Below are 23,976 nucleotides of genomic sequence, written 5' to 3'. Positions count from 1 at the left end.
TTTTCACAAATTCTCAATAAAGTGTACAAGCAGTTTTTGCTCAATTTTTTATGATTATATGACATTTTTTGTTCTATTTTTTGCTACTGCACAAATTTTAAAAATATTTTCGAAAATCCAACCTAAATTTTTTACACAACAAATTTTTAATAAAGTCCTCAACCGTTTTTTTGTGCAACTTTTTGTGTGCGCAGACAATTTTTTGCCCAATTTTTTGTGACTACAAGTGATTTTTTGTTCCACTTTTCGTTAGCACAAGCAACATTAAATTTTTTTTTAATCCAACCCGATCCAACTTGGGCTCCAATCGTTCACAAATTCTTAACAAAGTGTACAAGCGGTTTTTTGTTAAATTTTTTGTACCCATGGCTGATTTTTTGCAGAATTTTTTGCGACTGCAAGTAATTTTTTGTGTCCGCATGCAATTTTTTCCTAATAATTTTATGTGTGTCACACGAACACAAAGAAATTAAACACTTTTTAAGCATATCATTTATTAAATAATCTTCATAGCAAATACAAAATACAACTCCTAAAGTCTAGAAATGTACATACTTACTTGAATAAAAAATGTGTACTTATTGTCTGATATGAACATGGCAGTAAATGGCCTTATTTAAAATGAGATCGTAGACCTCTCCTTTTAATATCATAAATAAATTGCATCCATATTTATATCTTTATACATAAATGTTAATATACAAACGTTAAAGCTTTTTTCTATTTAAATATTGCGCAAAATCTAGGTCATAATTACAAGTTTAATATCACAATGTACATTTTATACAACATTATTAAATCGAATCAATACAATAAACTTATTACAAAAAAAATTATATTCCTAAAACAATAGTCAGCACCAGCTGACAGTTTTTGAACTATTGAATCATCTGCAGATACCTGTTTTCTTCTAGTAAGGAACTGAGCGACGAAGTCATGTCATTAACAACCATATTCGAACTCGTGGTATCCCCACACTTGGCCAATGGGTGCGTGGTGCTACTGACCATATCCGAATTGCTAACCCAAGACTGGCAATTCTGTACATACTCTAAAGTCCTTTGATACGTATCTTGCCTCATACCCAACGGTTGAACCGTCGTCCCATTATTCGCATTTGTCGGTCCCGGATTCACGACACCCGGTGACATCTGCGACTGGCTGATGTCTTTACACTGAATCTCCGTGTTATTCCTGCATTGGTGGAAGCACTTGTGAGGCGGATTTCGACAGTTGCAGTTGCAATTTTGCATACATTGATTGTAATTCGCTTGGTAACACGTCTGGTTGTAGTAAGTGCAGGGCCGGCTCATCTGGGCCTGCTGGGGCTGATTCATCAGATCAGTGGGTGCTGGGGTGGCCATTGCTGGCGATGGTAGCGGCTCGTTCATACTGGGGAGACAGTTATAGGCAGGATTCTGGATGGGTTGGTACGTATTACAAGGATAATTGTTGATGGGTTTGTTGGAAGGGCACCCATTAGGGACGTAACCATTGGGGCTGCACATCTGGTAATTGTGAGTCGTGCAATTTGCCGACATTCCCATGTAACTCGAATTGACTTGCATTTGTTGCCGGCAATTGTAGTCGTTATTAACGCTTGGTGAGTGGCAGACGTTTTGTCCCGTCATCATGTTTTGATTGTGGCACTGGCGGCTTTGGTTGTTCTCCCAGCTTGTGCCGTAGCACATTGTTCGGTTGAAGCATTGGTTCTGTACCATTTGGTTGTTGTGAAGCATCATGTTTTGGTTGTGTTGAATCATGTTGCAATTTTGCGGAACAACTTGAGCGTTAGGGCTTTGCATAGGCATTTGGTTTGAGTGACATCGCACCGACATGGGCGAGGGAATCATCTGGTTTATGTTCGAGACCGGGGAAGGTACCATCTGGTTCATACTAGGAGCCGGTGACAACATCGGGTTCTGGATAGTACCGAAATTGGAGGAAGGAGACGGCATAATCTGGTTGAAGTTGCTAGCAGGGGAAGGCATCATGTGGTTAATGTTGGAAGCCGGCGAGGGCATAATCGCCGATGGAGACAACGCATTGGTACTTTGAGGTGACGGCAAGGCCTGGTTCAAATTTGATGGAGGTGATGGTAATATTTGACTCAAATTAGACGGCGATGGTAGAGTCTGACTTGGACTCGGTAGCGGCTTCTGAGCCGTATTGGAATCCGACCAACTCATGGCCGTACTAAAATCATTGTTTTGGTTGTCCGCCACTTGGTTCAAATAATGAACCATCTCATCCGGAATCACCATCAGCTTATTTTCAACCATTTCTCCCTCACCGACTTCATCCAAAACCACGGCTTGGTTGGGGTGAAGTTCCGATGAACTCACTGTTCCTTTCAGGGGAGATAAAGTGACTGAAGCAGGTCGTGGAGGGGGGCTCTTGCGGTCTGTCAGAGTGTGACAAGGTTCTGACATTCTTCGTGCGTCTGTACTGGCGGTCGTAGTTGATGGTGGAATGTTTTCCGTGAGAGTATTTGACATCCAAGTTTGTTGTATCGCTGTTTGTTGAAGAGACGCGTTTTGTGTCTGGAATTAACACAAAAATTTAAACTTTGGTAAAAAAAAATTAATGTGTGATTACCTGGAGTATCAAATTGCCATTGCCTCCGTTGACTTTATTTGGCATATTTTGCAACCTTTGCAATTGACCTGCGAGTAGATGCGAAGGTGGCGAAGGTGGTATACATGTTCCACCGGTCGTTGCAGTTGACAGTTGACTCGATCTTCGCGAGCTTCCAGCCGAAATAGGGTCATAAAACGACCCTGGCGCCATACCAGGTCGCATACTAGAAGCCTACAACACAAAAATAAACCATAAAAACCGTTTCAAATTTTGAACTGTAAATACAGGCTGTTTGAGGATTACGAGCAAATATTTTAACCACTAATAGGACTCGTCAAAAGAAACAACTTTCGTTATTCCAACTTTAGTCGAAAGCACGTCATTTCTGAGTTAAAATTAAAAATAAATTGAGGCTGAAACCGGTCCCCGCCTATGTCTTAATACGATGTTTACAATTATTTATAAGAAAAAACTTTGGAACGTAAACAGCGTAAAGACAAAAAAATTATGGCTACATTAGGGTAGATTAGTGTCAATGTTAGTAGGTCAATAGTTGCTATTATAAAAAATTGCTCGAAATGTGGTCATTCGTTGGCAATGCACACTTCTTGTACTCTTCGGGCTAGGGAAGCTTGCGTTCGCACACACAGTCCTTCGAAGGTATAAATTTGAGCTGCGTACACTAATTCACTAATTGTTTCATGTAAACCCCCAAAAAAGACACGTATTTAAATCTGGTGACCGCGGTGGTCATTGACGACCAATCCATCTCTAGGGAAAATGATTGTTCAATCCATTGATGACGACTTTGGCATAATCTGATGGAGCTCCACTTGTAAATACCGCATGTGTCGCCAAGGGCACGTCCTCGACCAGATCGGACAACACATTTTCCAAAAAATCCAGATAAACGGCACTAGTTAAACGTTGAGGTAATATGTGGGGTCCAATTTGGTGATCTTCAATGATCCCCGCATTAACGACTAACGAAACCGACACGTGTAAAGAAGTGATAATTTTTTTGGACAAAAAGTTTCCTTTTTTCTGTATCAAAACTTTCACGGTCATCATACAATACAATTGATATTTTTACTTCCAACTAACAAGGACAGACACACTGAACGGCTCGTAAAAATCATAGGGGGGAAATCGCAAAAATAAAATTTACGCATACGGAATTTGTTTGGTCTTCAATTCGACTTTTCATAAGAAATTCTCTTATTAGTGGTTAAAATATTTGCTCGCAATCCACAAACACCCTGTATAGTAATACCTGAGATGCTAAACTACTCTTCCTGCTCATATCTGCACTCCTCATACTTCCATAGTACGAGCTGACGGTAGAATTGCTATCTCTCCTGATTTGTGCTTGAGTATTCCCCGGTGATTGCAACCTTTGTTGCAAGTCGGTAAACTGAGTCTTGTTTTGAGCAGTTACATTCCCTTCCATCTTCAGATCATTGATCCTTCTGTTGAGATCAGTAATTCCGATATTTTTCCTTTGTCCAGGTGACATCGTCATGTTAGACGGAGGTTTCGTCTGTAGTCGCGGTTTCATCCTCGTCCTTGGATTCCTCTCACTCACTGCTACACCTCCGCCGACCATTGCCCGCAGAACGACCGGAAGATCATCAATCTGCAACAAATCATTTTAATAAATCAAAATTTCTGAAACAGCAAATAAACTACCTCCAAATCTTCGGCGTCGTAAGGCCACGCGGGGTCATCCATAGGCCCATTCCGTTGCACAGCCGTCGTCAAATCCCCAGAGAAATCGTCGTTGCAGCCACCAGCAAGCTGGGTTGCACCTAGAGGACTCCCTTGTTGTTGATGTCCCGGCGAATTGACGTCCGACTGGAAAATTAGTTTCAATAAAACGCCTTTATGTCGAGATATATCCTCTTACCTCTGATTTTATACTCGGACTACTCAGACTTGCGGTTTTATGGCTTTGCATGTCTTCGCTTCGCGGGCTCGAGTCTAAACCAGCGGCACCGTCCTCGGAACCACCATCGATACCTTTGTGTTTTTTGTTGGCGTAGAAGTCAGCACCATGGACTGTTTTTACGTGTTTCCTGAGTGAACTAGGGTCGGTGTATCGCTTCGTACAGCCGGGGGCCTTACACACGTAGGGTTTCTAGAAATAAATGTTTTTAGCATTTTTGTAAAGTTTTTAAAATGTCGAACAAGGTGTAACGGCAAGCTTACAAAAATGGCTTACAAAAAAATAAGTAAATTCGAAAAACCTTTACGGCTCAAGTAACACCCCTCCCATACATTACACATTCACCACTTTTGAGTTCCGACAGGCAGAAACTTCGGTTTTGTGCCATAAAAACAAGGCCTAATATAATCTACTTTTAATCATTAATGAATCTTAAAAAAGTTATTTATGAATTAACGTAGGAACTGTTGTAAAAGTTGTAAGCATTGTGATTGGCGTGTTTGGGGTCGGCCATTATAATAATGTTAGAAACCAATCACTTTAGCTTTTTAAATTCATTCAAAAATTTAGTGCAATGATGTGATTGGTTCGTGTGAGGTCGGCCATTATAATAAATGTTAAAAACCAATCACTTTTGATTTTCAAAAATTCAAAATATTCATTCATAAAAGTAATTCAAATTTTCTATTGGTAATTATAATTGACGTTTTGGAAGATAAAATCAGAAATAAATACAGCGTTTCATAAAAATTAGACGAGTTTTTGAATTCATAGGCAGCTAAACCAGTAACTTGTTAAAGAAAGACAAAAATCACTAGAAGTTAACCTCAAACAGAGAAACAAGTGAGCAATTCATTATCTTTCAAATATTTTTATTATTTATCGTTATTTTTATTCCTGTTTTTAAAATTTGTATTGCGTGGAAAAGTGTCTCTTTTTATGTTAATCTGATTCTAATTGTAGCCACATCTGGATAGTCTCCGGTAAAAAAAAAATTGCACCCCCATAGTTTACACTGTAGCAAGTAAAAATGTGATTTCAATGATCTTTCTACATAACCCTACAACATTCTTAGATTACAGATAACTTTTGCCACATACGCCACCATCGATGATTCTGGTAAATCTTTTTGAAATGTTAAGCTAATAAATCTACAACTAACTTATGTAAAACTGGAATGGAACTTCTTCTGAAGTGACTTTTTATTTTGTTGGTTCCACTTGTAGAAAATACCTACACCACTAAGTAATAAACCAATTTGCAACTAACAAAGATTACTTATAATTTTGCGGAAACTGCCTACCTACATTATGATGTCTTCATTAGTATTTCAAGTTCATATTCGTATTATTCAAGTTACTTACTGTTATAGTTATATTTTCAGTTTTTGTGACGAGGTTGATTTAAATTGTGAGTCTATATCTGGGAAGTAGGAGCAAATACGTTGTATATTTTACAATCATTCGACGGTAAATTCGGTGCAGACATTTATGAGACTAATTATTTAATTATGTGATAATTAGGTAATCAATCGACCTCAATGTTAAAAAAAATCCAAATCAAAACTATTGCAAAAAAATTAACGAGCAAAATCATTTTCTCTTGTCAATTTTTTATTTTTCTGTAATTATACTGTAATTATTCTCATTAAAAATGAGAACCTAAAAAAAAATTATAACCACAACATAACGTATGTGTCTCATAATTCTTGAAAAATAAATGTATTTTACGTAAAATAACTCAAACGTTATATTAACCTGAATCTCTGAATTTGTAACAAATTACCTAGCTGAAAATCCTTACGTATTTTCAAGTAAATTGAGTCAGATGGTTCACAGTTTTTTGTTTGTTTGGAGCCGAAATTCATAGCTTACCAATACCCCTCTTTCTTATTCTAGTACTTACTTAAAAATCTTCCGAATTTGTCAGCAATTCGATCAGAATTTTGTAAAAAAGTGAGTCTAAATAAAAAGCAGACTTACCTCATTACTGTGTGTGCGGTTTTGGTGTTTTGCCCTATCCGAAGCATTACTAAATGCTTTGGAACAGCCTGGATATTCACAAGTGTACGGCTTCTCCCCCGTATGAGATCGTAAATGAGTTTTCAAATTCTCTAACCTCGAGTAAGCCTTAACACAACCTTCAAACTACAAAAAAAAAATTAAAACCCAAAAATTGATTCAGTAAATTCATACTTACAGTGCACTTGTGCGGTTTTTCCCCCGTGTGCCTCCTCATATGCACCACGAGCATATACTGCGCTTTGAACGGTTTCTCAGCCCTCGAACACCCATCCCACCGACACACAAATGACTTTTTATTTGCGTGTATATGATCGTTGTTAATGTGCTACAACCGGCAAATTAGTAAAATGTGATTTTTAACCAAAATTAGACGTACTTTGACCAGCTCATCCTGCGTTTGAAATTCAGTACCACAATCCTTCCAATGACAGTTAGTTTCGATAAAATCCCCAGGTTCGTCTTTGAGATCAGTTTGGTCATTTTGCCCCTCATTAATCGTCCCACTGCCGGTATTACTTGGTTCCTTCTTAATTTTGATTTTTCGCGCTTGTGCGTCCGAATCTAGATGAGTTAAAGTACCAGTCTCAGATTTTTTCTTATCGTTAAGAGCCTAAAATTTTCAATGTTTTTCTGTTGAAAAATTATCCTAAGACTTACATCAGTCTTGGAAATGTTGTGAGGTGACGAGACGTGTAGCGGGTGGTGTCCTAGAGAGTACATAGAATGAGTGGGAGTTGCAGGGGGTAGAGGGAGGAGCGACCCTGCGCTCCTCATGAGGTGCGCTTGGAGTTGCTGGAGGTGCAGTTCTGGGTGCATGTTGAAAGCAGGGCTGATAGCACCAGCTGATAAGTGTCCATAAGAGCCACTTGCACTGGACGACCTCGAACCATTGACCAACACCAAGGAGTTGGGGGAGTACCTGATCGAGTTGATGTCGAAGGAATCGGAGTAAGGAGAGGACGATAAAGCTCGCTTTCGCGACTGCCTTATGCTACCCGGCCTGGGACTGTTCAGCCGTGAACCTGCCAAAAGCGCACATTACACAAAGCACAAGCGCGGGAAGTGATTAATTACCGTCTATGCTAAAAGGAAATTCGCTGCTGGCCAACGCCGAAGATGGATGGAGTTCGGATAATCCCCGAGCGCTGAGGTATTCAGGAGAGAGTCCCAGACCTGAAAATTGGAAAAATTAAATTTAGTCACGAAAGGAAATATGCTTATGGCTTAATTCGTGCGGACGCGGCGCCAGTCGTCGAATAAATATAGACAGAAGCAATAATTACGCTTCGCCAAGTGCCCCCAAAAATAAAATAACGCACGATTTACTTTCAAACTTATGTTTCCTCCAGTGAACAACAACACTTTTAAAAAATCTGGTGTTAATCAAAATTTCGTCAGTTTTTACTAGTAATAAAAAGGAAGTGGCTATTTACGTTGAGATGATTGCATGGTTTGGTGATGTCGGATTTGGAGGAGAACCGGTGAAAAAGAAAAACGTCCCGAAAGTGACAGATTAGCATATGAAATGAGATAATTTCAACGGATGGCTATAATTAATGGCGCACGTTTGTTGACGTTCCTTCCTCGATCGATCAATCTTATTGGTCATGTCACTTTCCTTCACAGTTATCCAGTTGGAGCTCTGAACGAGCTTTGGGACGTGCACATTTCATGACGAATTTGTGATGACAAATTCGTCAATATAACGATGGTTATATTTTATTGTGAATTATTAATGCTGTTGCTGCTTAATTAATGTTTGTCACGTCTCAAAATAATTGCACCTCATGAACACGAATTAAACTTGACCAAGACCTTGAAAACCAAAGAAAAAAAGGAACTAGACTATTATTATTACTAAAAACACTGTTCGACAACATGTTTTTTCTTTAATTTCTCAAAAAAAAAAAACAAAAACAAACAGAATATACATTTCATTTCACCACTTGCAGAGTGAACCAGTTCAATATAGAGTGGTACAAAAAACATTTTTCTCAAGTAATATACAAAGTAATCGAAATTTTGGCATCTCATATCGTATGATCAAATAAATGTGTGATCGAAGTCGACCCTCAACCAACCAACACTGACTCTTCTTCATTCACAAGAATTTGTACCAGATATCACAACAGTAACTTAACTGCTTTCATCAAATTGTCAGTTTTCAGTAAGTTTTATAAACATAAGCATTTACTTACTTTTTATATGTAAATATTTATTGCGTATTCTTATGTGTAAAAAAGAAATATGAAAAACATGAAAGTTAGAGTAGATATTAAAACAGCTCTTTTTGTATTAAGGGCGTGAAGGAGGCGATCAAAATTGCCATTCACGCACGAAATCCAAATAATATTTTTTGTAAAATTCACCTTTRACCCTTAAACTGCTCCAAACGTATATCTACGCCGAGTGGTTCGCTGCTCAAACCGTATATCTACGAAATTACTTTTAAAATGTTTTAAAAGCAAATAATGACTTATTTTGAAATTATATTTGTTTCTTAATATAAAAATACCATAAAGGCATTGCTAATTCAATTTTTTTTTCTTTGGTGTTGTTAACTGCTCTAAACGTATTTATACGCGGTAACTGTTCAATGCGTTTTTAGAAACCCATGGGGCGGATTCGCATTTTTTTCATAACAAAATGTTCAAAAGTTGTGTACTGCGATATTAGGGCGGAAAAATGAGTGATGACTTCTTACAAGCAAAATTATTTTATTGCTTATTCAATTTTTTAAATTTGCTTCTTATTGTTACATGAGAAATGTCTTTTTGCATCAACAATACAACACATATTTTTTACTAATCAATAGCTAAGGTAAACTTTTGGTAAAAACGGTGACAAAGTATTATTCTGTTTAAGAAATTGATAATTTTGATTATTAATTTTTGTGAAAACAATTAGGAGTATTTAAAAACCTTATAGGGAGCAATAAGGTTTTTGTACTGTTAAAATATTGCACTGAATAAAACAAATTATCTTTACTCTAAATTTTGCAAATACAGAGCTGAAAATTTTTCTAAGAATTTGTGAATTTAGCAGTAAACTGCTCAAGACGTATTTATACGCAATAAGATTTAACCGCTCTAAACGTATATATACGCACGAACCAAAATATGTGCGCACACAGCAATGGATTATAAAATTAATTCAGCARTTTAAGGGTTAAGCTTTGAACGATTCGTTCTCAAAAATCGAGTTGTTGTTGGTTGCTAATATGATGCAAATAAATAAAAACAAAATACAGAAAAAAAAGAATTGTGTTTTTTCAAGAAGTTGAATTTGTGATAAAAATATGTCCGAAAACGAAAAACAAGAAGAAATAGCTATTTTAGCCGAAGAAGCGAAAGCTGTAACACTTGAGTTATTACTACGAAAATCAAGAGAAATCTATGAAAAAACTTTCAATGAATTTTTGCTATGGTGCACCCAGAAAAAAAACGTTGTACTTGTTTATTTCAAAGAAGAGTCGCAGAAATTTCGCCCATCTACCTTATGGTCTCATTATCCTATGATTCGTTCGGTTAGGGTTTTGAAGCATGGTATCGATATAAAACAATATAAGGTTTTATATGCATTCTTGAAGAGGCAAAATGAGAACTACAAACCCAAAAAGTCAAAAGTTTTGGAGAGAAAGGAAATAGTACAGTCAATTGTTGACTTAAGATAGACATAAATGTGAATGTAAACAAATGATTTTGTTAATTTTTTTAGTTTTTATTATTAGGTATTAGCTAATAGTTTGTAACTACATATTTCAATAAAAGATATTACAATTGTTGGTTTTTTAGGACTTAGGGCGCAAAAGACACTACTTACGCCCGCAAATTAATGCATAAATGACCTAATTTTAAGACGATTTTACAAAAAAATATTTAGAATTTTCCTCTGAGATTCTTTTACAATTTTCATTGAAAAAGTTCATGAAAAAATAAAACCACGCATCTCTTCCTGGTTCCTAAGTGGATTTGTGATTTTAGTGTGAAACAACCGAAATTTTGCCTTAAGAGTCTCAGTGTGAGTAGAATGTTTGGTCGATTGCACATATGCGTGACGTATGTTGTGGTACCAATATTCAGATGTTTAAAATTAACCCGACCGACCAACGCACACACAACATAATGAACTGAAAATAGCGAGGGCAACGGTTCATTAAGTAAATCATCAAAGATTCCAGCACTTAAGTACATCTGTTTCTAATGAAGAGAATCATTGTTACCGTTTTTGTGGACGTATTTCCTCACCAAATCAGTCAAATTATCGCGTCGGGTGTTAAAATAAGCTTGTTAGGTCCATCAAACGGCCGCTGACATTTTCAAGAAGTCTCAACAATGAAAATTTACTAACGCATTAATGATAAACACATGAGACAGGTATAATAAACAATAATTTCTATAAATAAATTAACGGCGATTGCCGGGTATTCAAACTTCAAAGAGACGGCTTGGATATGTTGCAGTGACCACTTCAGAGGTTTTGTGGCAGTTTTCCTTAGAATGTCCCATAAAAAGTATATACATGTGCTATGCTATTGAACGTACCGTCGTTTTATTGCGGGGTTGAGAACACACCGCTGAACTGCTGTATGCATCTGGTTAGGTAAAATATATTACCACCATAATCTATTTTCGTTCGCCTTTAAACATCTTGGTTTTGTTCCTGTGATCACGCCTTCCTCGATGATTCAACCTAACCGCTCAATATAAAGTCTCTACAAGACAAGAAATGTTTCAAGTTTATCACTTCACTACTATTATGTTGTAGTTATTTATTTAGCAAATTTCTGCTTCCATTTACGTACATTATGATTTTAGAGTAAATCCAAAAATAGAACTCCAATAATCTTACAAGGTGAATCTGTAAACAACTCGCGCTCACAGTATATAAATAGTGGAAAAAAAGGACAAAATTATTACTACCCAAAGTGAAAGCGACAAGGCGATGATATGTTTATACCGCAGAAGTCAAAAAAGTAGCTGGGGTTAAATATAGTCATTTGTGAAATATTAACACCGGAGAATTTCACCAAACGGATATATTCTATGGCATTTCTGGTAATCAAATATAATAAAAAGTAAAAACACTTGAAAATTTACAGAAGTTTGAATATTTTCTGCCAAAAACATAACTCACATTTTTCACTTTTCTTACAGTTTTTTTTTTATATTTATAACTTTTAAAACATTGTTTGCAAGTGTGTGAAATAGTAAATTGCAATAAATCTTAAACGTTATATCTCGTTAATAACGTTTTATTACGCTATAAACTCATTTACTAAATAACTGTAATAAAACTACATAGTTAGTAGTCAGCAACATTATACTAGTGTTAATCTATATCGATGTATAAAAGTAAAAGTAAAAAGGCGATGTAATAATGAGTATAAAAATATAGAACATAACGTACAAATCCATTAATCAATCCACACTTCAAAGAAACCACAGAAGAGATGACAACATGATAGACTTGTTCTTTTTTTATTTTAAAGTGTTTCAAATTTGCATAAAAAATAATCCATTCAAAGATAAGGCTTAGCTATAGAAATCTTACAATTCAACTCTGTACCTATATCCTAAATCGAATTTTAACCATTAGGTTCACTGACTTCACTTGACTAGAAAAATTATCATTTTTCAAGTGAAAGTAAAAAAAGTATTAGTTATAATTATCGGTAACAGAGGTAAGTAAATCATAGCCCTTCTCCACTGCTTGCTTTATAAATTCTGTACAAAAATCAGGAAATCCGTAATTTTTGCGTCAAGAATAATTATTAGGTTTATTAAAAACAATTATATAATCACAATTATCTATAAAATAAAATTAATCAAAAATAATGCAACTCATTTTAAAAATTTCAATTTATACTCGTAATATATAAAGGATGCAACAAAACTTAATAGCTATTGATGTATAAAGAGCATAATGAAGCGTTTTACAGCTCGCATCGTCGAATTGAGTTTTATTATACATCCTTGGCCAAAGGCAGTAAGTCGAGAAAATTATGCTCGAAATTACATACAAGGCTTTATGCAAGGCCTTTAAACAATTTATAGAAAATAAATTTGTATTTTATTCCAAAAATAGTAGGTTAATGTAATAATAGTTAGTTAATGTTGGTAACCATTTCAAATTTTTGTAATTTTTTTCGTTGTTCTGTGTAATTTGCACTAGTTTTTATGTAGCAATCATGGAAGAAAAAGATTCTGAAGGTTGTGGTATATATTGCTGAAGATGACATTGCCTGCTGCGAATGCTGCAACGTCTAGCTTACTGCCAATAAAATTAAAAGAATTTGCTCAAGTGCATAAAATTAACCAAATGCACTAGAGCAGTAATGTGACTATTTATGCACTGAAATCGAGTAGTAACATGTAATTTGGTTGAAAATGCTAGACCGTGCATACATAGTTTTGTATCTTAATTCTTTTCGAAACTATCAAATGATTCAATGATGTGAATTTATTAAATTTGTATTAAAGTGCTTTTTTAGTTTCAGACTAAAGTATCGCCCCTTGTAATAATAAGAACATACACCGTAAAGTAGCAAGGAAGATAGTTAATTCATTTGGTTATTTCAAACAATCATTACTAACAGTTGCAGATATTGCAAGTGTTCCGCTTATAAAAAATTTGCATGATGTATGCTATTCGCTAATAACCCTGCATAAAAATTGCATTCTTGATCAAAATAGACTTGAATGATATAAAAGACATAAATATGTTGCCGTAACAGTGTTATTTTAATGGTCGATGCTGTATAGAACATAATAATTTATTATTTACAATTTATTACGTCCTAAATTACGTAACTCGAATTTTTGCAGAACATACCATAAACTCATTTTAACTGAATATGACATTTGCAATTTACGTACAAGTCGCCTTTAGCAAAGTAGACATTGTGTTGCCTTCATTGAAAAACACAGTCTTGCAAGAAGTCAAGTGCGCGAAATTAAGATGAGTAGATCTGAAATAACTTTGTGTCAAAATCTGGGGTAGTAAACCTGCCGCAGATGCTGCACAAATAAATTTCCAGTAACTTGCAACAAACATTTGTGTCAACGCGCATTTATAAGGAGCTCAAGAAAACAAACAAAAGCTATGTCTAAATAAACCGGAGCGATTTCAATATTCCAGAATAAACAAACACGCGTCTTCTGCAAAAATAAATCATTAAGCTCACAGACGTCAAAAATTACTAAGACAAATAGAGAAAAATTGTGGTTACGGTAAGCTTGTTGTGAACGCTAATTGTCTGAAACAAAAACGTGAATGTGCTAACACATAAATACGAAGTAATACGAAGATGCGGGTTGAGAATTTTACTTGAGACTCACCCTTGCATCCGGTTTTTTTATCAAGCTAACTGAATTTTCAATAGACGAGTTTAGTGTTGTAATGGTCCGATTAGTTATTGGATCAGATCGAAGTATTATTTAACGTAATCCGGTTACTTAGTGAAAAACAACACACTTAACATTGGATTACGGTATTATTAATATATAAATTATCATAATTTTTAATAGAGGTCGATATTAACTAAGTTGAAACCATAAAATCTTTATTTTATTACACTGAGCCATGTTTGGAATCAAGCTGGGAGAATGCTGGCTTTATTTTATTAGATATTAAAATATCGAACGAGATGACTGTAAAAATGACACGTGGACATTTATAGCACCCGGATTTTATCGATACACTTATTCGACTGACGAACTCTGGAACATCCAGCTCGAAGACAGCCAAACCACGTCAATCAGCTCTCATTCCAAAGAACATTAAAATTTTACAAACAAAATGAAATGCTGCATAAAACGTAAAGTAACATTTCTTTTAGAGCAAATCAAGAGAATTGATTAGCGTACGTGATACTTGATTAGGGTTCACACTAATTCAAAAACATTACTTCCGGCTTACCGTGTATCGAGTTGGCAGTGGAATGCTGCAGTGAATAGAGGTACTCCATGTGGGGTGGAAGACGATAAGCGGGATGTAGTTCCCGTCCCAGGAGCTGAAGACCACTTCCAGGACTTCCGCTTACCCTGAAAAAGGAATAAAGCACATGTCAAAACGTTCGTTTATAAAAGTGATGTTCAATTTCACTTTAATTTTTAGATTGCAGATACGCCCACAATACAATTCGGTCAACCGAATGTGCTGTCGCAAGAACAAGTTGGAGGAGGGTTACGTGTTGGACAATTTGATTACCCACTCACAGAACCTTCATTTTGCAATTATAATTATGCCATCACAGGCATGCCAGAAATATTAAAAATCCAGTGAATTGAATTTGCATTCTCAACGAAGAATGTGAAAACACCCGTTATTTTCAAAAAGAGATGTTGATGCAATAAATCCTAAAAACAATTAAACGTAAATAATAATCATTAATTATATTCCTGCCCTAATCCCGAAATAATGATTTTCAAGAAGTCTTTCTAAGAAAAATAATGAACTACATAGATATAGGTTAATGATAAAGTTGTCAATTTATTAAACTTTAATGAACACAATGAATAAAACAATTTGTTGCAAAATTGTAATTATTTATTGCAAGAGATTAAATATCTGAAATATGAAAAAGAAAGTAGCTAAAGAGTGCTGCTTACAGTATTATACATATAGGTATTTACTCTTGAGGGTGAGTCATTCATAATATAGACCCTAACCGATTTTTAGACGCAACCCAAAATACATTTTCACAGATAACTTTGTCAAATCAAATTTATAATTAATATATTATCCTTGTTTAATTAATAAGGAGTTGCAAAGCACACCTGATTTTACGCTATTTGATTAAAATTATACATAGGTATAGGTAGTGACTTCTTAAACAATTTAAAAGTGTAAGAATCGTTTTATTTAAAATAAGTATTCACCATTTATCATAAAATATAGAAATGTAAGTACTAAAAAACTTCTTTATATCTAAATATAATTAAAATTAAATTTTTAAATACCTACTAACAAAAGTAGATAGTAAATCTGTAATACCTATTAAAATTTTCTCGCTTGTGTAAAAAATACTACTTCTTTCAACTATTCTTTATTGTTTAGTATAACTAATAAGCATTAAAAATGCATTTTGAACAATTTATATTTTTAAAATCAAATTCTGGAACAGAAAAAGTTGACAACACTGCCAACATTGAATAATGTAGAGTAGAAATAGAAGATATGAGAAACATTAAATTTTACATCTTATGTTGTGTGTCTATTTTATTCAATGTTGCAAACTAATTTCAAAACCACAGACAATTTTGATTGAAATTTGACTGAAGACACAGTATTTTGTTTTTAATGATTTTCGGTTCGTGTTTGTTAACAAAGTGGACTTGACTGAAAACAAAACGCTTAGATTCTTATCTGAATTTTTATAATATGTACTAGGTACAACTGATATTTCAAATGTGTCCATTTAAGATAATTTGTATTTGTATCAGCTTAACTGATCATAATTATAGATTAATTATTCCAGGATGTTGATATAAAATTTGTTCCAAGTCATTACGATTATCAGCGCACTGAGCGGCGATGTCATCTTGGTCCCCGAAGCCGTGTACTCATTGAATAAATCAATTTAATCTTCTTGACGGATGCACAAGTCGAGAGGAAGCTATTTATATAAGTAATAAAAGCGTATTTTTCGTTACGTAAACATTTATTCAGAAAGCCTCGATCTTCAACCAAGGTGAGTCGATGGAGGATTTCAAAAATATACGGCCAATATAAACGCCAACAAGTTTTTATGGCTGAATAAAAGTTTAATCCAGACTGCATTATCAGGTGTGTCATTCTACATCCAACCAAATAAACACAAGTGGACGAAACCACTGAGACAACCTATACCAGGACGACGGTCTTTCACAGGACGAATGTAATCCGGCTTGCATAAAACACGCACACCACACCGAACGCGTTTGAATCACCTATGTTTTGTTCGCACCTTAAATGTGGGTGTTTTATACAGTTGTACCAAACAAAGAAGGCACACCGTCGCCAACCGAATAATTTGACAATTTGTATACAGGCGCTTCATACATTTACATAAATTCGACGACGGACCCAACTTCGAATGCTTGACCGCTCTATCACCAAATAAATACAAATGAGTCAACTTTCAAACATAAATTACAAATTAAGAGAGGCACTTCGAAAACCTTTATTTTTCCTCTTTAAGTAGACTTAAAATTATTTCTAACAAATTCTAAATTAAATTACTTATCACTTTATTATTTTTAGTCGACAATTTTAAGGTGGTTGCTTCAAAGTGCAATCGTTGCGTGAAGAACAATTTCCGCCTTGTTAGTGTGAGTAAAATAAATATATTGAAATGCAATTTAGAACTTGAAAACCGTGATATAAAGAAACTAAGTCAATCGAGTGTTCAATTGTCAATAACAAGGTTTATTTATTTATTTCACGAGTGAGTGGAAGTTTCGCATGAGACCAGTAATTATAAATCTCAAGATGCGTTTGACGAGATTGGATGTGGAGAGTCCACCCGCCGATAATTAGAGTCTGGTTGGTCTTTAAAAGGCGTTGATGCTTCAAATCAGCATTAATTAAAAAGCGACTTGTAGATTCATTCTGGCGCAAGTAATTTGAATTAATTATTATCGGATCGTGAAGTCCGTGTGCAGCGTATCCATATTCAAACTCACGCTAGAGACGCATTTGCATAGAACACGTTCTTGGTTGCTCTATTAAGGTGTGGGACTGACTGAAAACCGTATCTAGAGCTTTAGTAGCTACTGGAGTCTTGCCTTTTAAATTAGAATCATATAACTTGTCATAAATAATCATAACGAAAGCGGCAATGCAGGAAATGCACTATTAAATGGTCGGCTTCGTATTTATTGAAGAATATGAGAAAAATTGAAAAGTTACGACAGACAAGCCCAACTTACATTATTGCCGCAACATATTTAAATTAAATGCGTAAGCAGTTGCAACAACTCAACGGATTGATGTATTTATGAACGATACATAGATCGAAATTATTGACCATTGAAAAGTTCAAGGATGGTCCAAGTGATAACAATAGAAATGTGGTAAAAAAACATGTGAAAACAGAAGCTGGAACAAATTCTTTAATCGTTTTACCGAGAAAAAAGTTTAATGCTGGTAGCTATAACAAATGATCATCATCGACCTTTCCTCGAGCTATATTGCAGTCCTGGACCAATTTTGCTCGCCCGGGAATAATAATCCAATTTAGACTCGGCTATCTACCTCCAAATAACAGACATAACGCTGGGGTTATTACTAGTTTATAGGTTTCTGATGTTCAGTGTTTTTTCTTATTGTTGTTTGTTCTGCAAACAAAGACATCAGACCCACGCTAATCGACACAAATTTGTTATTTTGCAAACTGTGAATATAATATTTAGGCTAAAACTTTCAGACACGATTAAATGACAAAAAAAATAGGTAAACTAAAAGTCATTTATGTCACAAACAAAATTAATGTGATGTGTGCTAACTAGTAGTAGGTACATCTACCCGGTAGAATGCAGCTTAAAAAAATAGTCATCAATATTCACAAGTTCTTCCAATAAACCTTCAACGAGAAATTAAAAAAAAAAGAAAATCTCTCACTCAAGGAAGTATTATAAACCATTTAACTTTACAAAAATTTTTGAAACACTTAGCTGCAACGTTTTTTTAATAAACCAATTTTTATTAACAACTCGTGTACTACATACATTAAATCTTTCTTTCTTTAATCACAATTTTATAATATTACAAAAAATTCTAATAGCTAGTTTGGAATAATTTTTGTATATAGGATGTCAAATATCATAGAAAGCATTTTGAATTTTGAACATTTCTGGTGAAGAACTTGACTTTGAAAATATTATCATCAATATTGAACTATTTGCATTAAACTACCAATGCTGGAAAGGTGGTAGTAGTTAGTACTCGTATACCCTAAAAAAATATTTTTTAAATTTTTTTCTGAATATTAAATTTGAAATCAATGAAAAAACAAGATGGCATTAAACTTCGTTTAATAATCAAATGCTTAATATTTGAATCCTTTTAAAAAATACTACTTGTATGTACAACATATATTTGAAAAATGCTCTTACTCATACTCTTACTAGCCCTTAAAATTTAATAGTTTTCAAAAAGCATAGTAATAAATCAGTTTAGTGATAAAGTCATAAATTTTTAAATTGATTCTACGGTTTGATCGCTTTAATGACTAATGACACAACTTTTAAAAAATTACAGATTTATTGCTTACAGTGAATTTAAAAAATGAGCAAATTAATATCACAATCAGATTGTAACCAAACAATAAGAATTAATACAATTAACTGCAATAGTATATTAACAAACAAGTTTTATAAACACTCTCATTGTACTACGAGTAGTTAGAAATGCACGAGTACCTAATGAATTCATTATTATACATGTTTGTYAGTTAAAATTGATCACACTTGAMGTATGGGGGACCTAAATCACTTGAAAATAGCTCAAATTGCATTCGTTTCGGTAAAATATGTGGATCTACAACAATTTCTCACTTAAAATCGACAGTTTGCAGCCAGTGATGGCCAAGGTATTAAAAATGTTAAAAAAATGTTAAATGTTAAAAAATAATAAAATGTTGGCAAAAAACAATGTCACAAAAATGAATTTTAAACTGTTTTCAGTTGCACAAAATGCTCATTGTAACACCAAAACATAAAAAAAATATTATATTTCTAAAGTTTTAAAAAGTTACAGGCGATCATTTCGAAACCGTCAATTTCTGTGTTACAATTTAAATCTAGATTGCAGACCAGTGGTAATAAAAATAATTTTCCCTTCGATCCGGTTTAAGAGATGCTTGAAATGTGTCATAACACTTATACCGTACACAGGTGTCCATTTAAATAACATAGCATGTATGCGCTTCCAACGACTAAGTGAATAGAGTACTTACGGATAGCTTGTATCATGGTTTATCAAGATCTTGATGGCTATTGCTAATAAAGCTGCTATCTTACTTCCTTGCCACCAGTACAGAAATTATGTTTATTTCCATTATAAAAACTAAACTGCGTTTGTAATAAAATTTAACCGTAATACCCACTGTGATATTTATTAGAAGCATAAAATACAAATAAATTTTAATGCCTTTTTGTATGTCCCCTCAATAAAATTAAATCTCTTTCATATCATAGCAGCTGTCTTTACATATCGAACATTTTTTCAAAAATAAAACTGAAAATTTGTTGAATATCCAATTATTCTTGGTCCATGTTGGCCACCACAAGCCCTGAAATTTGGTCAAGTGCATCGCATTTGTTAACCTCAGAATGTCGTGCTTGTGCAAGTCAACTCATCGATAAAGCCTAGCATGTAATTGGCACTGGCCACAACGTATAGTGTCGTGAACAGAGAGCAATCTTAGCAACAATCGTTGAATTAAATATTCATGAATGAACTCCACACGAGTTCCAGTTTGTTTTTAGATCTCATTTTTGTTCTCCTCGGCGAAAATAAACATGGATGATGTGCTCGACTACGAAATGCCATTAAATCGAAGCAATAAACACAAACATTGACATAAAATGAATTTTAATGGTCCATCGCATTTACAAGTGATGTCCACTCGCGATCCAGCAGAGCAATACGCAATCAATTTCTTTCACAGCACCAGCGGGTTTCAACAGAACGAACTCGAATTGTGTTTCCGCCCACGGGTCAGACGCTCTATGGGCCGTCGAAAGAAAGGCATTCCAAAGAGACACTTAATTACAGGATTTTTGGGGACCACATACAAGAAATCGAACCCATAACCATTATTCTATCTTATCAGTTATCTAAATATACAACTTGCTATTGAATTCATAGTGAATATCTCAGGTAACAAACAATTGAGATCAAGCAATCTTCGGCTATCTTCTATAAATGACCGCCACAAACAGTGATTTTGTAAATATACAGGGAGGAACGGAAATAACCACCAGACTATTTCAAAGTTTTTAAAGTTTTTCTTGAAACATCCTTTTTGTTATTATTCACTGATACAAGTCTCCACACAGTAGCCAAGCTATAATTTTAAAATTATTTGATAAAGAATTTTATTTAGAAACTTTTTGAATTACCTAAATAGTTATTTATGTATCAAGAGAACAGACAACAATTTCATTCCCGGGATTAACGATGTTTAATTTATTAACGGCATTTCATTTATTTTATTCCCGAGACAATAAAGTGCCAGATTATTAGTCAAAAACGAAGGAAAAAATATTTTTCTGCAATAAAATTATGTAACTTGAATATTAATCAAACTTTGTGACAGTATGTTCTAAAAAAGTTAGTTTTATAAAATTTGAGATATTCATACTTACTTTTTTGTTAAGTGAATAAAATACAAAGACCAGTTTCATAATCGCATCAAAGAAACTTTAAAATTAATGTTGGTTTAGAATGTCAAATTTTTGTCAAAAAGTCCATAGTAATCAGCACATTCTAAGCCAACATTAACTTTGGCTCTTATAGGTATAGATAGTTATTTATGTATAAAAAACATAATTAGAAAGCATGTTTAAAGCCACATCGCATAGCAAATCTTCAATTATGTCTACGTCTAAATGTCCAGTTTTCAAATTAAAATTTTAAATTAAAAAAATAGCTAGTATGACAATTTTTTTTTGAAAATATGGTCCTATGGTACTGGTATTAAAATCAAATGACTTTTTATTTGAATAATTTGTTAAGTACAGCAGCAAAATCTTGTTGGTAGTTTGCAACTTCCCGAATTATCAAATGTTTCCGTTAGACCCTGTATAATAATTAAATGGTTTGTTGAAGTAGAAGGTAGTAATTCTTATATTTTTCATAGTTTTAATATACGAATGGTGTTAAAATAAACACTTCTAGTTCTCCGTCAGCTGTCATTTATGATGAGTCGTAACTACTTGAACTGAAAATACTATTATGATCATATTATGATGTGTCCATAATTTGGTAGAAGAACTCAAAAAGTTTTGTGAAAAAATAATGGAAGTAGCTGGTAAATTAACTTTGAAGACTGTGGTCGTATTTTTTCCTCTCGAATTTTCTTGTTGAAGAGAAGATAGCATCTCCGATCAAATGGTGCAGTTAAGGGGATGACTTTTTACCGAGTTTCAACAATACCTTAATTCCGTCGTCTGACAAGCAGGTAGACGGGTTAAGAGGTTCGGATCTTTGTAAAAGAAGTATTTAGTACTGTCATTCCTAATGATTTCCGAGAAGACCGTGGAGGAAGAGCGTCAAGAAACGTGTTTATCTCTCTGTTTCCTTCAGGAAGTTTATAATGTCTTTAAAACCGAATTGCTTGTTCGCTTATTATTTCGCCAGACTATACGTGTCAATTAATTTAAATTTATCTCCCGTACACTGGCCGAGACGATACCCGTGCTTCCCGCTAAATGTGAGTTTACTTAACGAGAACATAAACCTTTTACATGCGAGAAGCGATGGAAATGAGCGTAAATATAGTCGCAAGGAGAGCGTCTACAAAATCAGAACACCTACGGTAAACCATAAACGACAAAACGTCCACTAACAAGTGTGAATTGTTATCAGCAGCCAACCTTTCACCTTCTACCAAACCCAGGAACGCGTAACTTGTTACCGCTTTTTATTAATTACGCGCAACTGCAGACTAGTGCGAGCTATGCGAAAAATCAGACGTCGGGCATTCCTCGGAGTTAAGAGCCGATAAAGAGCAACAAAAGAGGCTCGAAGATTATTTAAAACATTAACCAGCCGGACATGTAAACCGCACTGTGGAGGATGCACTGTGCACAGGCAACGTGTTCGACCAGTGCGACAGAGCACCAACTGCCAACGATTCTGGTGCAAAACATTGCCAACTCGCTGCAATGCCATCAGATACTACCTACTTGAGTATGCCAATTAACTCACACTGACCCACCCTTGTGTTAGATTGTTCAAAGTCTCACGTGACCGTAGGTGTTAATAAGCTACTCTTATCCGACGATATTCTTGCTTTTCCACATTCATTTTAAGGACGAGCGCGAGACTCAAGAGTTACGACCGCCGACCAGACGTGATCAAAACATTACACCACGTGCACTTTCCGCTGTCGTTAACCTGAATTATGGGTCTTTGGACATTTTTCAATTTTTTAAATAGCAACGCGGTCCGGTTCAAAGACATCTCAACTGAATATAAAATCAAATCTCATTACAAGCCGCAATATTGCTTATTCTCGTTCAATAAAAGACGCATTTCTCAAGTTTTGTAGAATGTTATGTTCCGCGTTGGTCTGTGCTTAACAAAAGACGGTATTTATCGCGCATACAGAATAACGTCATTTACCGTATCTATTCATTTTTCACCCTTTGATTGATCACAAGGATAACTTCCTTATAGGCATGCTTCATTTTCACCTGAGAGAAGTCGTGCAAAAATAATAAAAATTGCTGCATGACAAAATATGTTTGTAACAGTATTGTAGACTTTTATTGTCCATTCAGCCCACCTAGATCGGAGCAACTACAAGAATGTTTCTTTCAATATATGTACTACGACAATACAAATCGCTATTTTGTAATGCAATATATCAACTTCAGTTCTTACAGTGTCAATTCTGTGAAAACAAGTAAAAAGTGTGTCGTTTCAAAACAAGTTCTGTCATCCAAATTAATGCATCAATGTCAAAAACGTATAGTTAAAAAAATTACTTTTATCCTACATTTATTAACCATTTTTAGGCATTACCAACAATAAATGTTTCAAAAGTTGTAAAAAACTCATTTTTCTTTGTTGCATAATCACATCAGTCAATTTATTTAACTTGCAGGTGAATAAAAAGTATGGAACCAAACGTTTTTTGCTTAAACTATTTATTTTTTGAAAAAGCTAATTGATGAGTGATAAAGTACTATAAAAATGTGATGTTTTAACAAGAATAAAATTTTTCAAAATTTCCTTTTGTTTTTGAGTTCTACAAAAAAAAATATTTCTTTAAATGGCAACCCACTTTTTCTCATAAAAGCTATACTCTAAGGATTACAACTGTATGCTTTATATTTAATTTTTTCAAAAAAAAAAAATTCACATAAATTGCAATTTCGACAAAAAAAATCGCATAACTCAAAAACAATTTCTATACACATTTTCTATATTATTCTAATTTATATTAATTATTATTTTCTGGAGGCAAATGATTAAAAATAAAACCGCTTGGTTCCATACTTTATATTCACCCTGTATAAGTGATCTATGGTGGAATTACTATGGTATATTGATGGGCATTATTGCTACTATTAATATACAGTGTGTCCCCAAATTGAGTTTTCAAGAGACAAAAAAAATTGTCTTTAATTTTGCACTAAAATTTCAAAAAAAAATACATTTTTTGCTTAATGTGAAACGAACAAATCTGTAATTAACACTTTAATATTCTAA

The 23,976-nt window shown here is 34.3% G+C and overlaps 1 protein-coding gene across 2 annotated transcripts in view; it reads right to left on the bottom strand.

Annotated features, from left to right (window-relative positions):
• Positions 1–477: 477 nt before the first annotated feature.
• Positions 478–23,976, bottom strand: part of LOC123015046 (transcriptional activator cubitus interruptus) — a 56,204-nt gene continuing 32,705 nt past the window's right edge. For both annotated transcript variants that reach the window (XM_044414476.1, XM_044414477.1), the window contains exons 2-12: positions 14,470–14,594; positions 7,624–7,722; positions 7,207–7,571; positions 6,926–7,159; positions 6,725–6,874; positions 6,508–6,672; positions 4,487–4,717; positions 4,270–4,434; positions 3,854–4,216; positions 2,599–2,811; positions 478–2,543 (exon numbers count right to left, since the gene is read on the bottom strand). In XM_044414476.1, the coding sequence (XP_044270411.1) occupies positions 879–2,543; positions 2,599–2,811; positions 3,854–4,216; positions 4,270–4,434; positions 4,487–4,717; positions 6,508–6,672; positions 6,725–6,874; positions 6,926–7,159; positions 7,207–7,571; positions 7,624–7,722; positions 14,470–14,594 (3,775 nt within the window). In that variant the 3' untranslated portion in view covers positions 478–878. The remainder of the gene's footprint in view (positions 2,544–2,598; positions 2,812–3,853; positions 4,217–4,269; positions 4,435–4,486; positions 4,718–6,507; positions 6,673–6,724; positions 6,875–6,925; positions 7,160–7,206; positions 7,572–7,623; positions 7,723–14,469; positions 14,595–23,976) is intronic.

Source organism: Tribolium madens, unplaced genomic scaffold (genome assembly GCF_015345945.1).
Source record: "Tribolium madens isolate multiple individuals breed KSU strain unplaced genomic scaffold, Tmad_KSU_1.1 Scaffold_97;HRSCAF=244;Tcas5.2_LG3a, whole genome shotgun sequence".
Lineage (NCBI taxonomy): Eukaryota > Metazoa > Arthropoda > Insecta > Coleoptera > Tenebrionidae > Tribolium > Tribolium madens.
The sequence above is the reverse complement of the archived record's forward strand: the minus strand, read 5'-3'. Positions and strand labels throughout refer to the sequence as shown.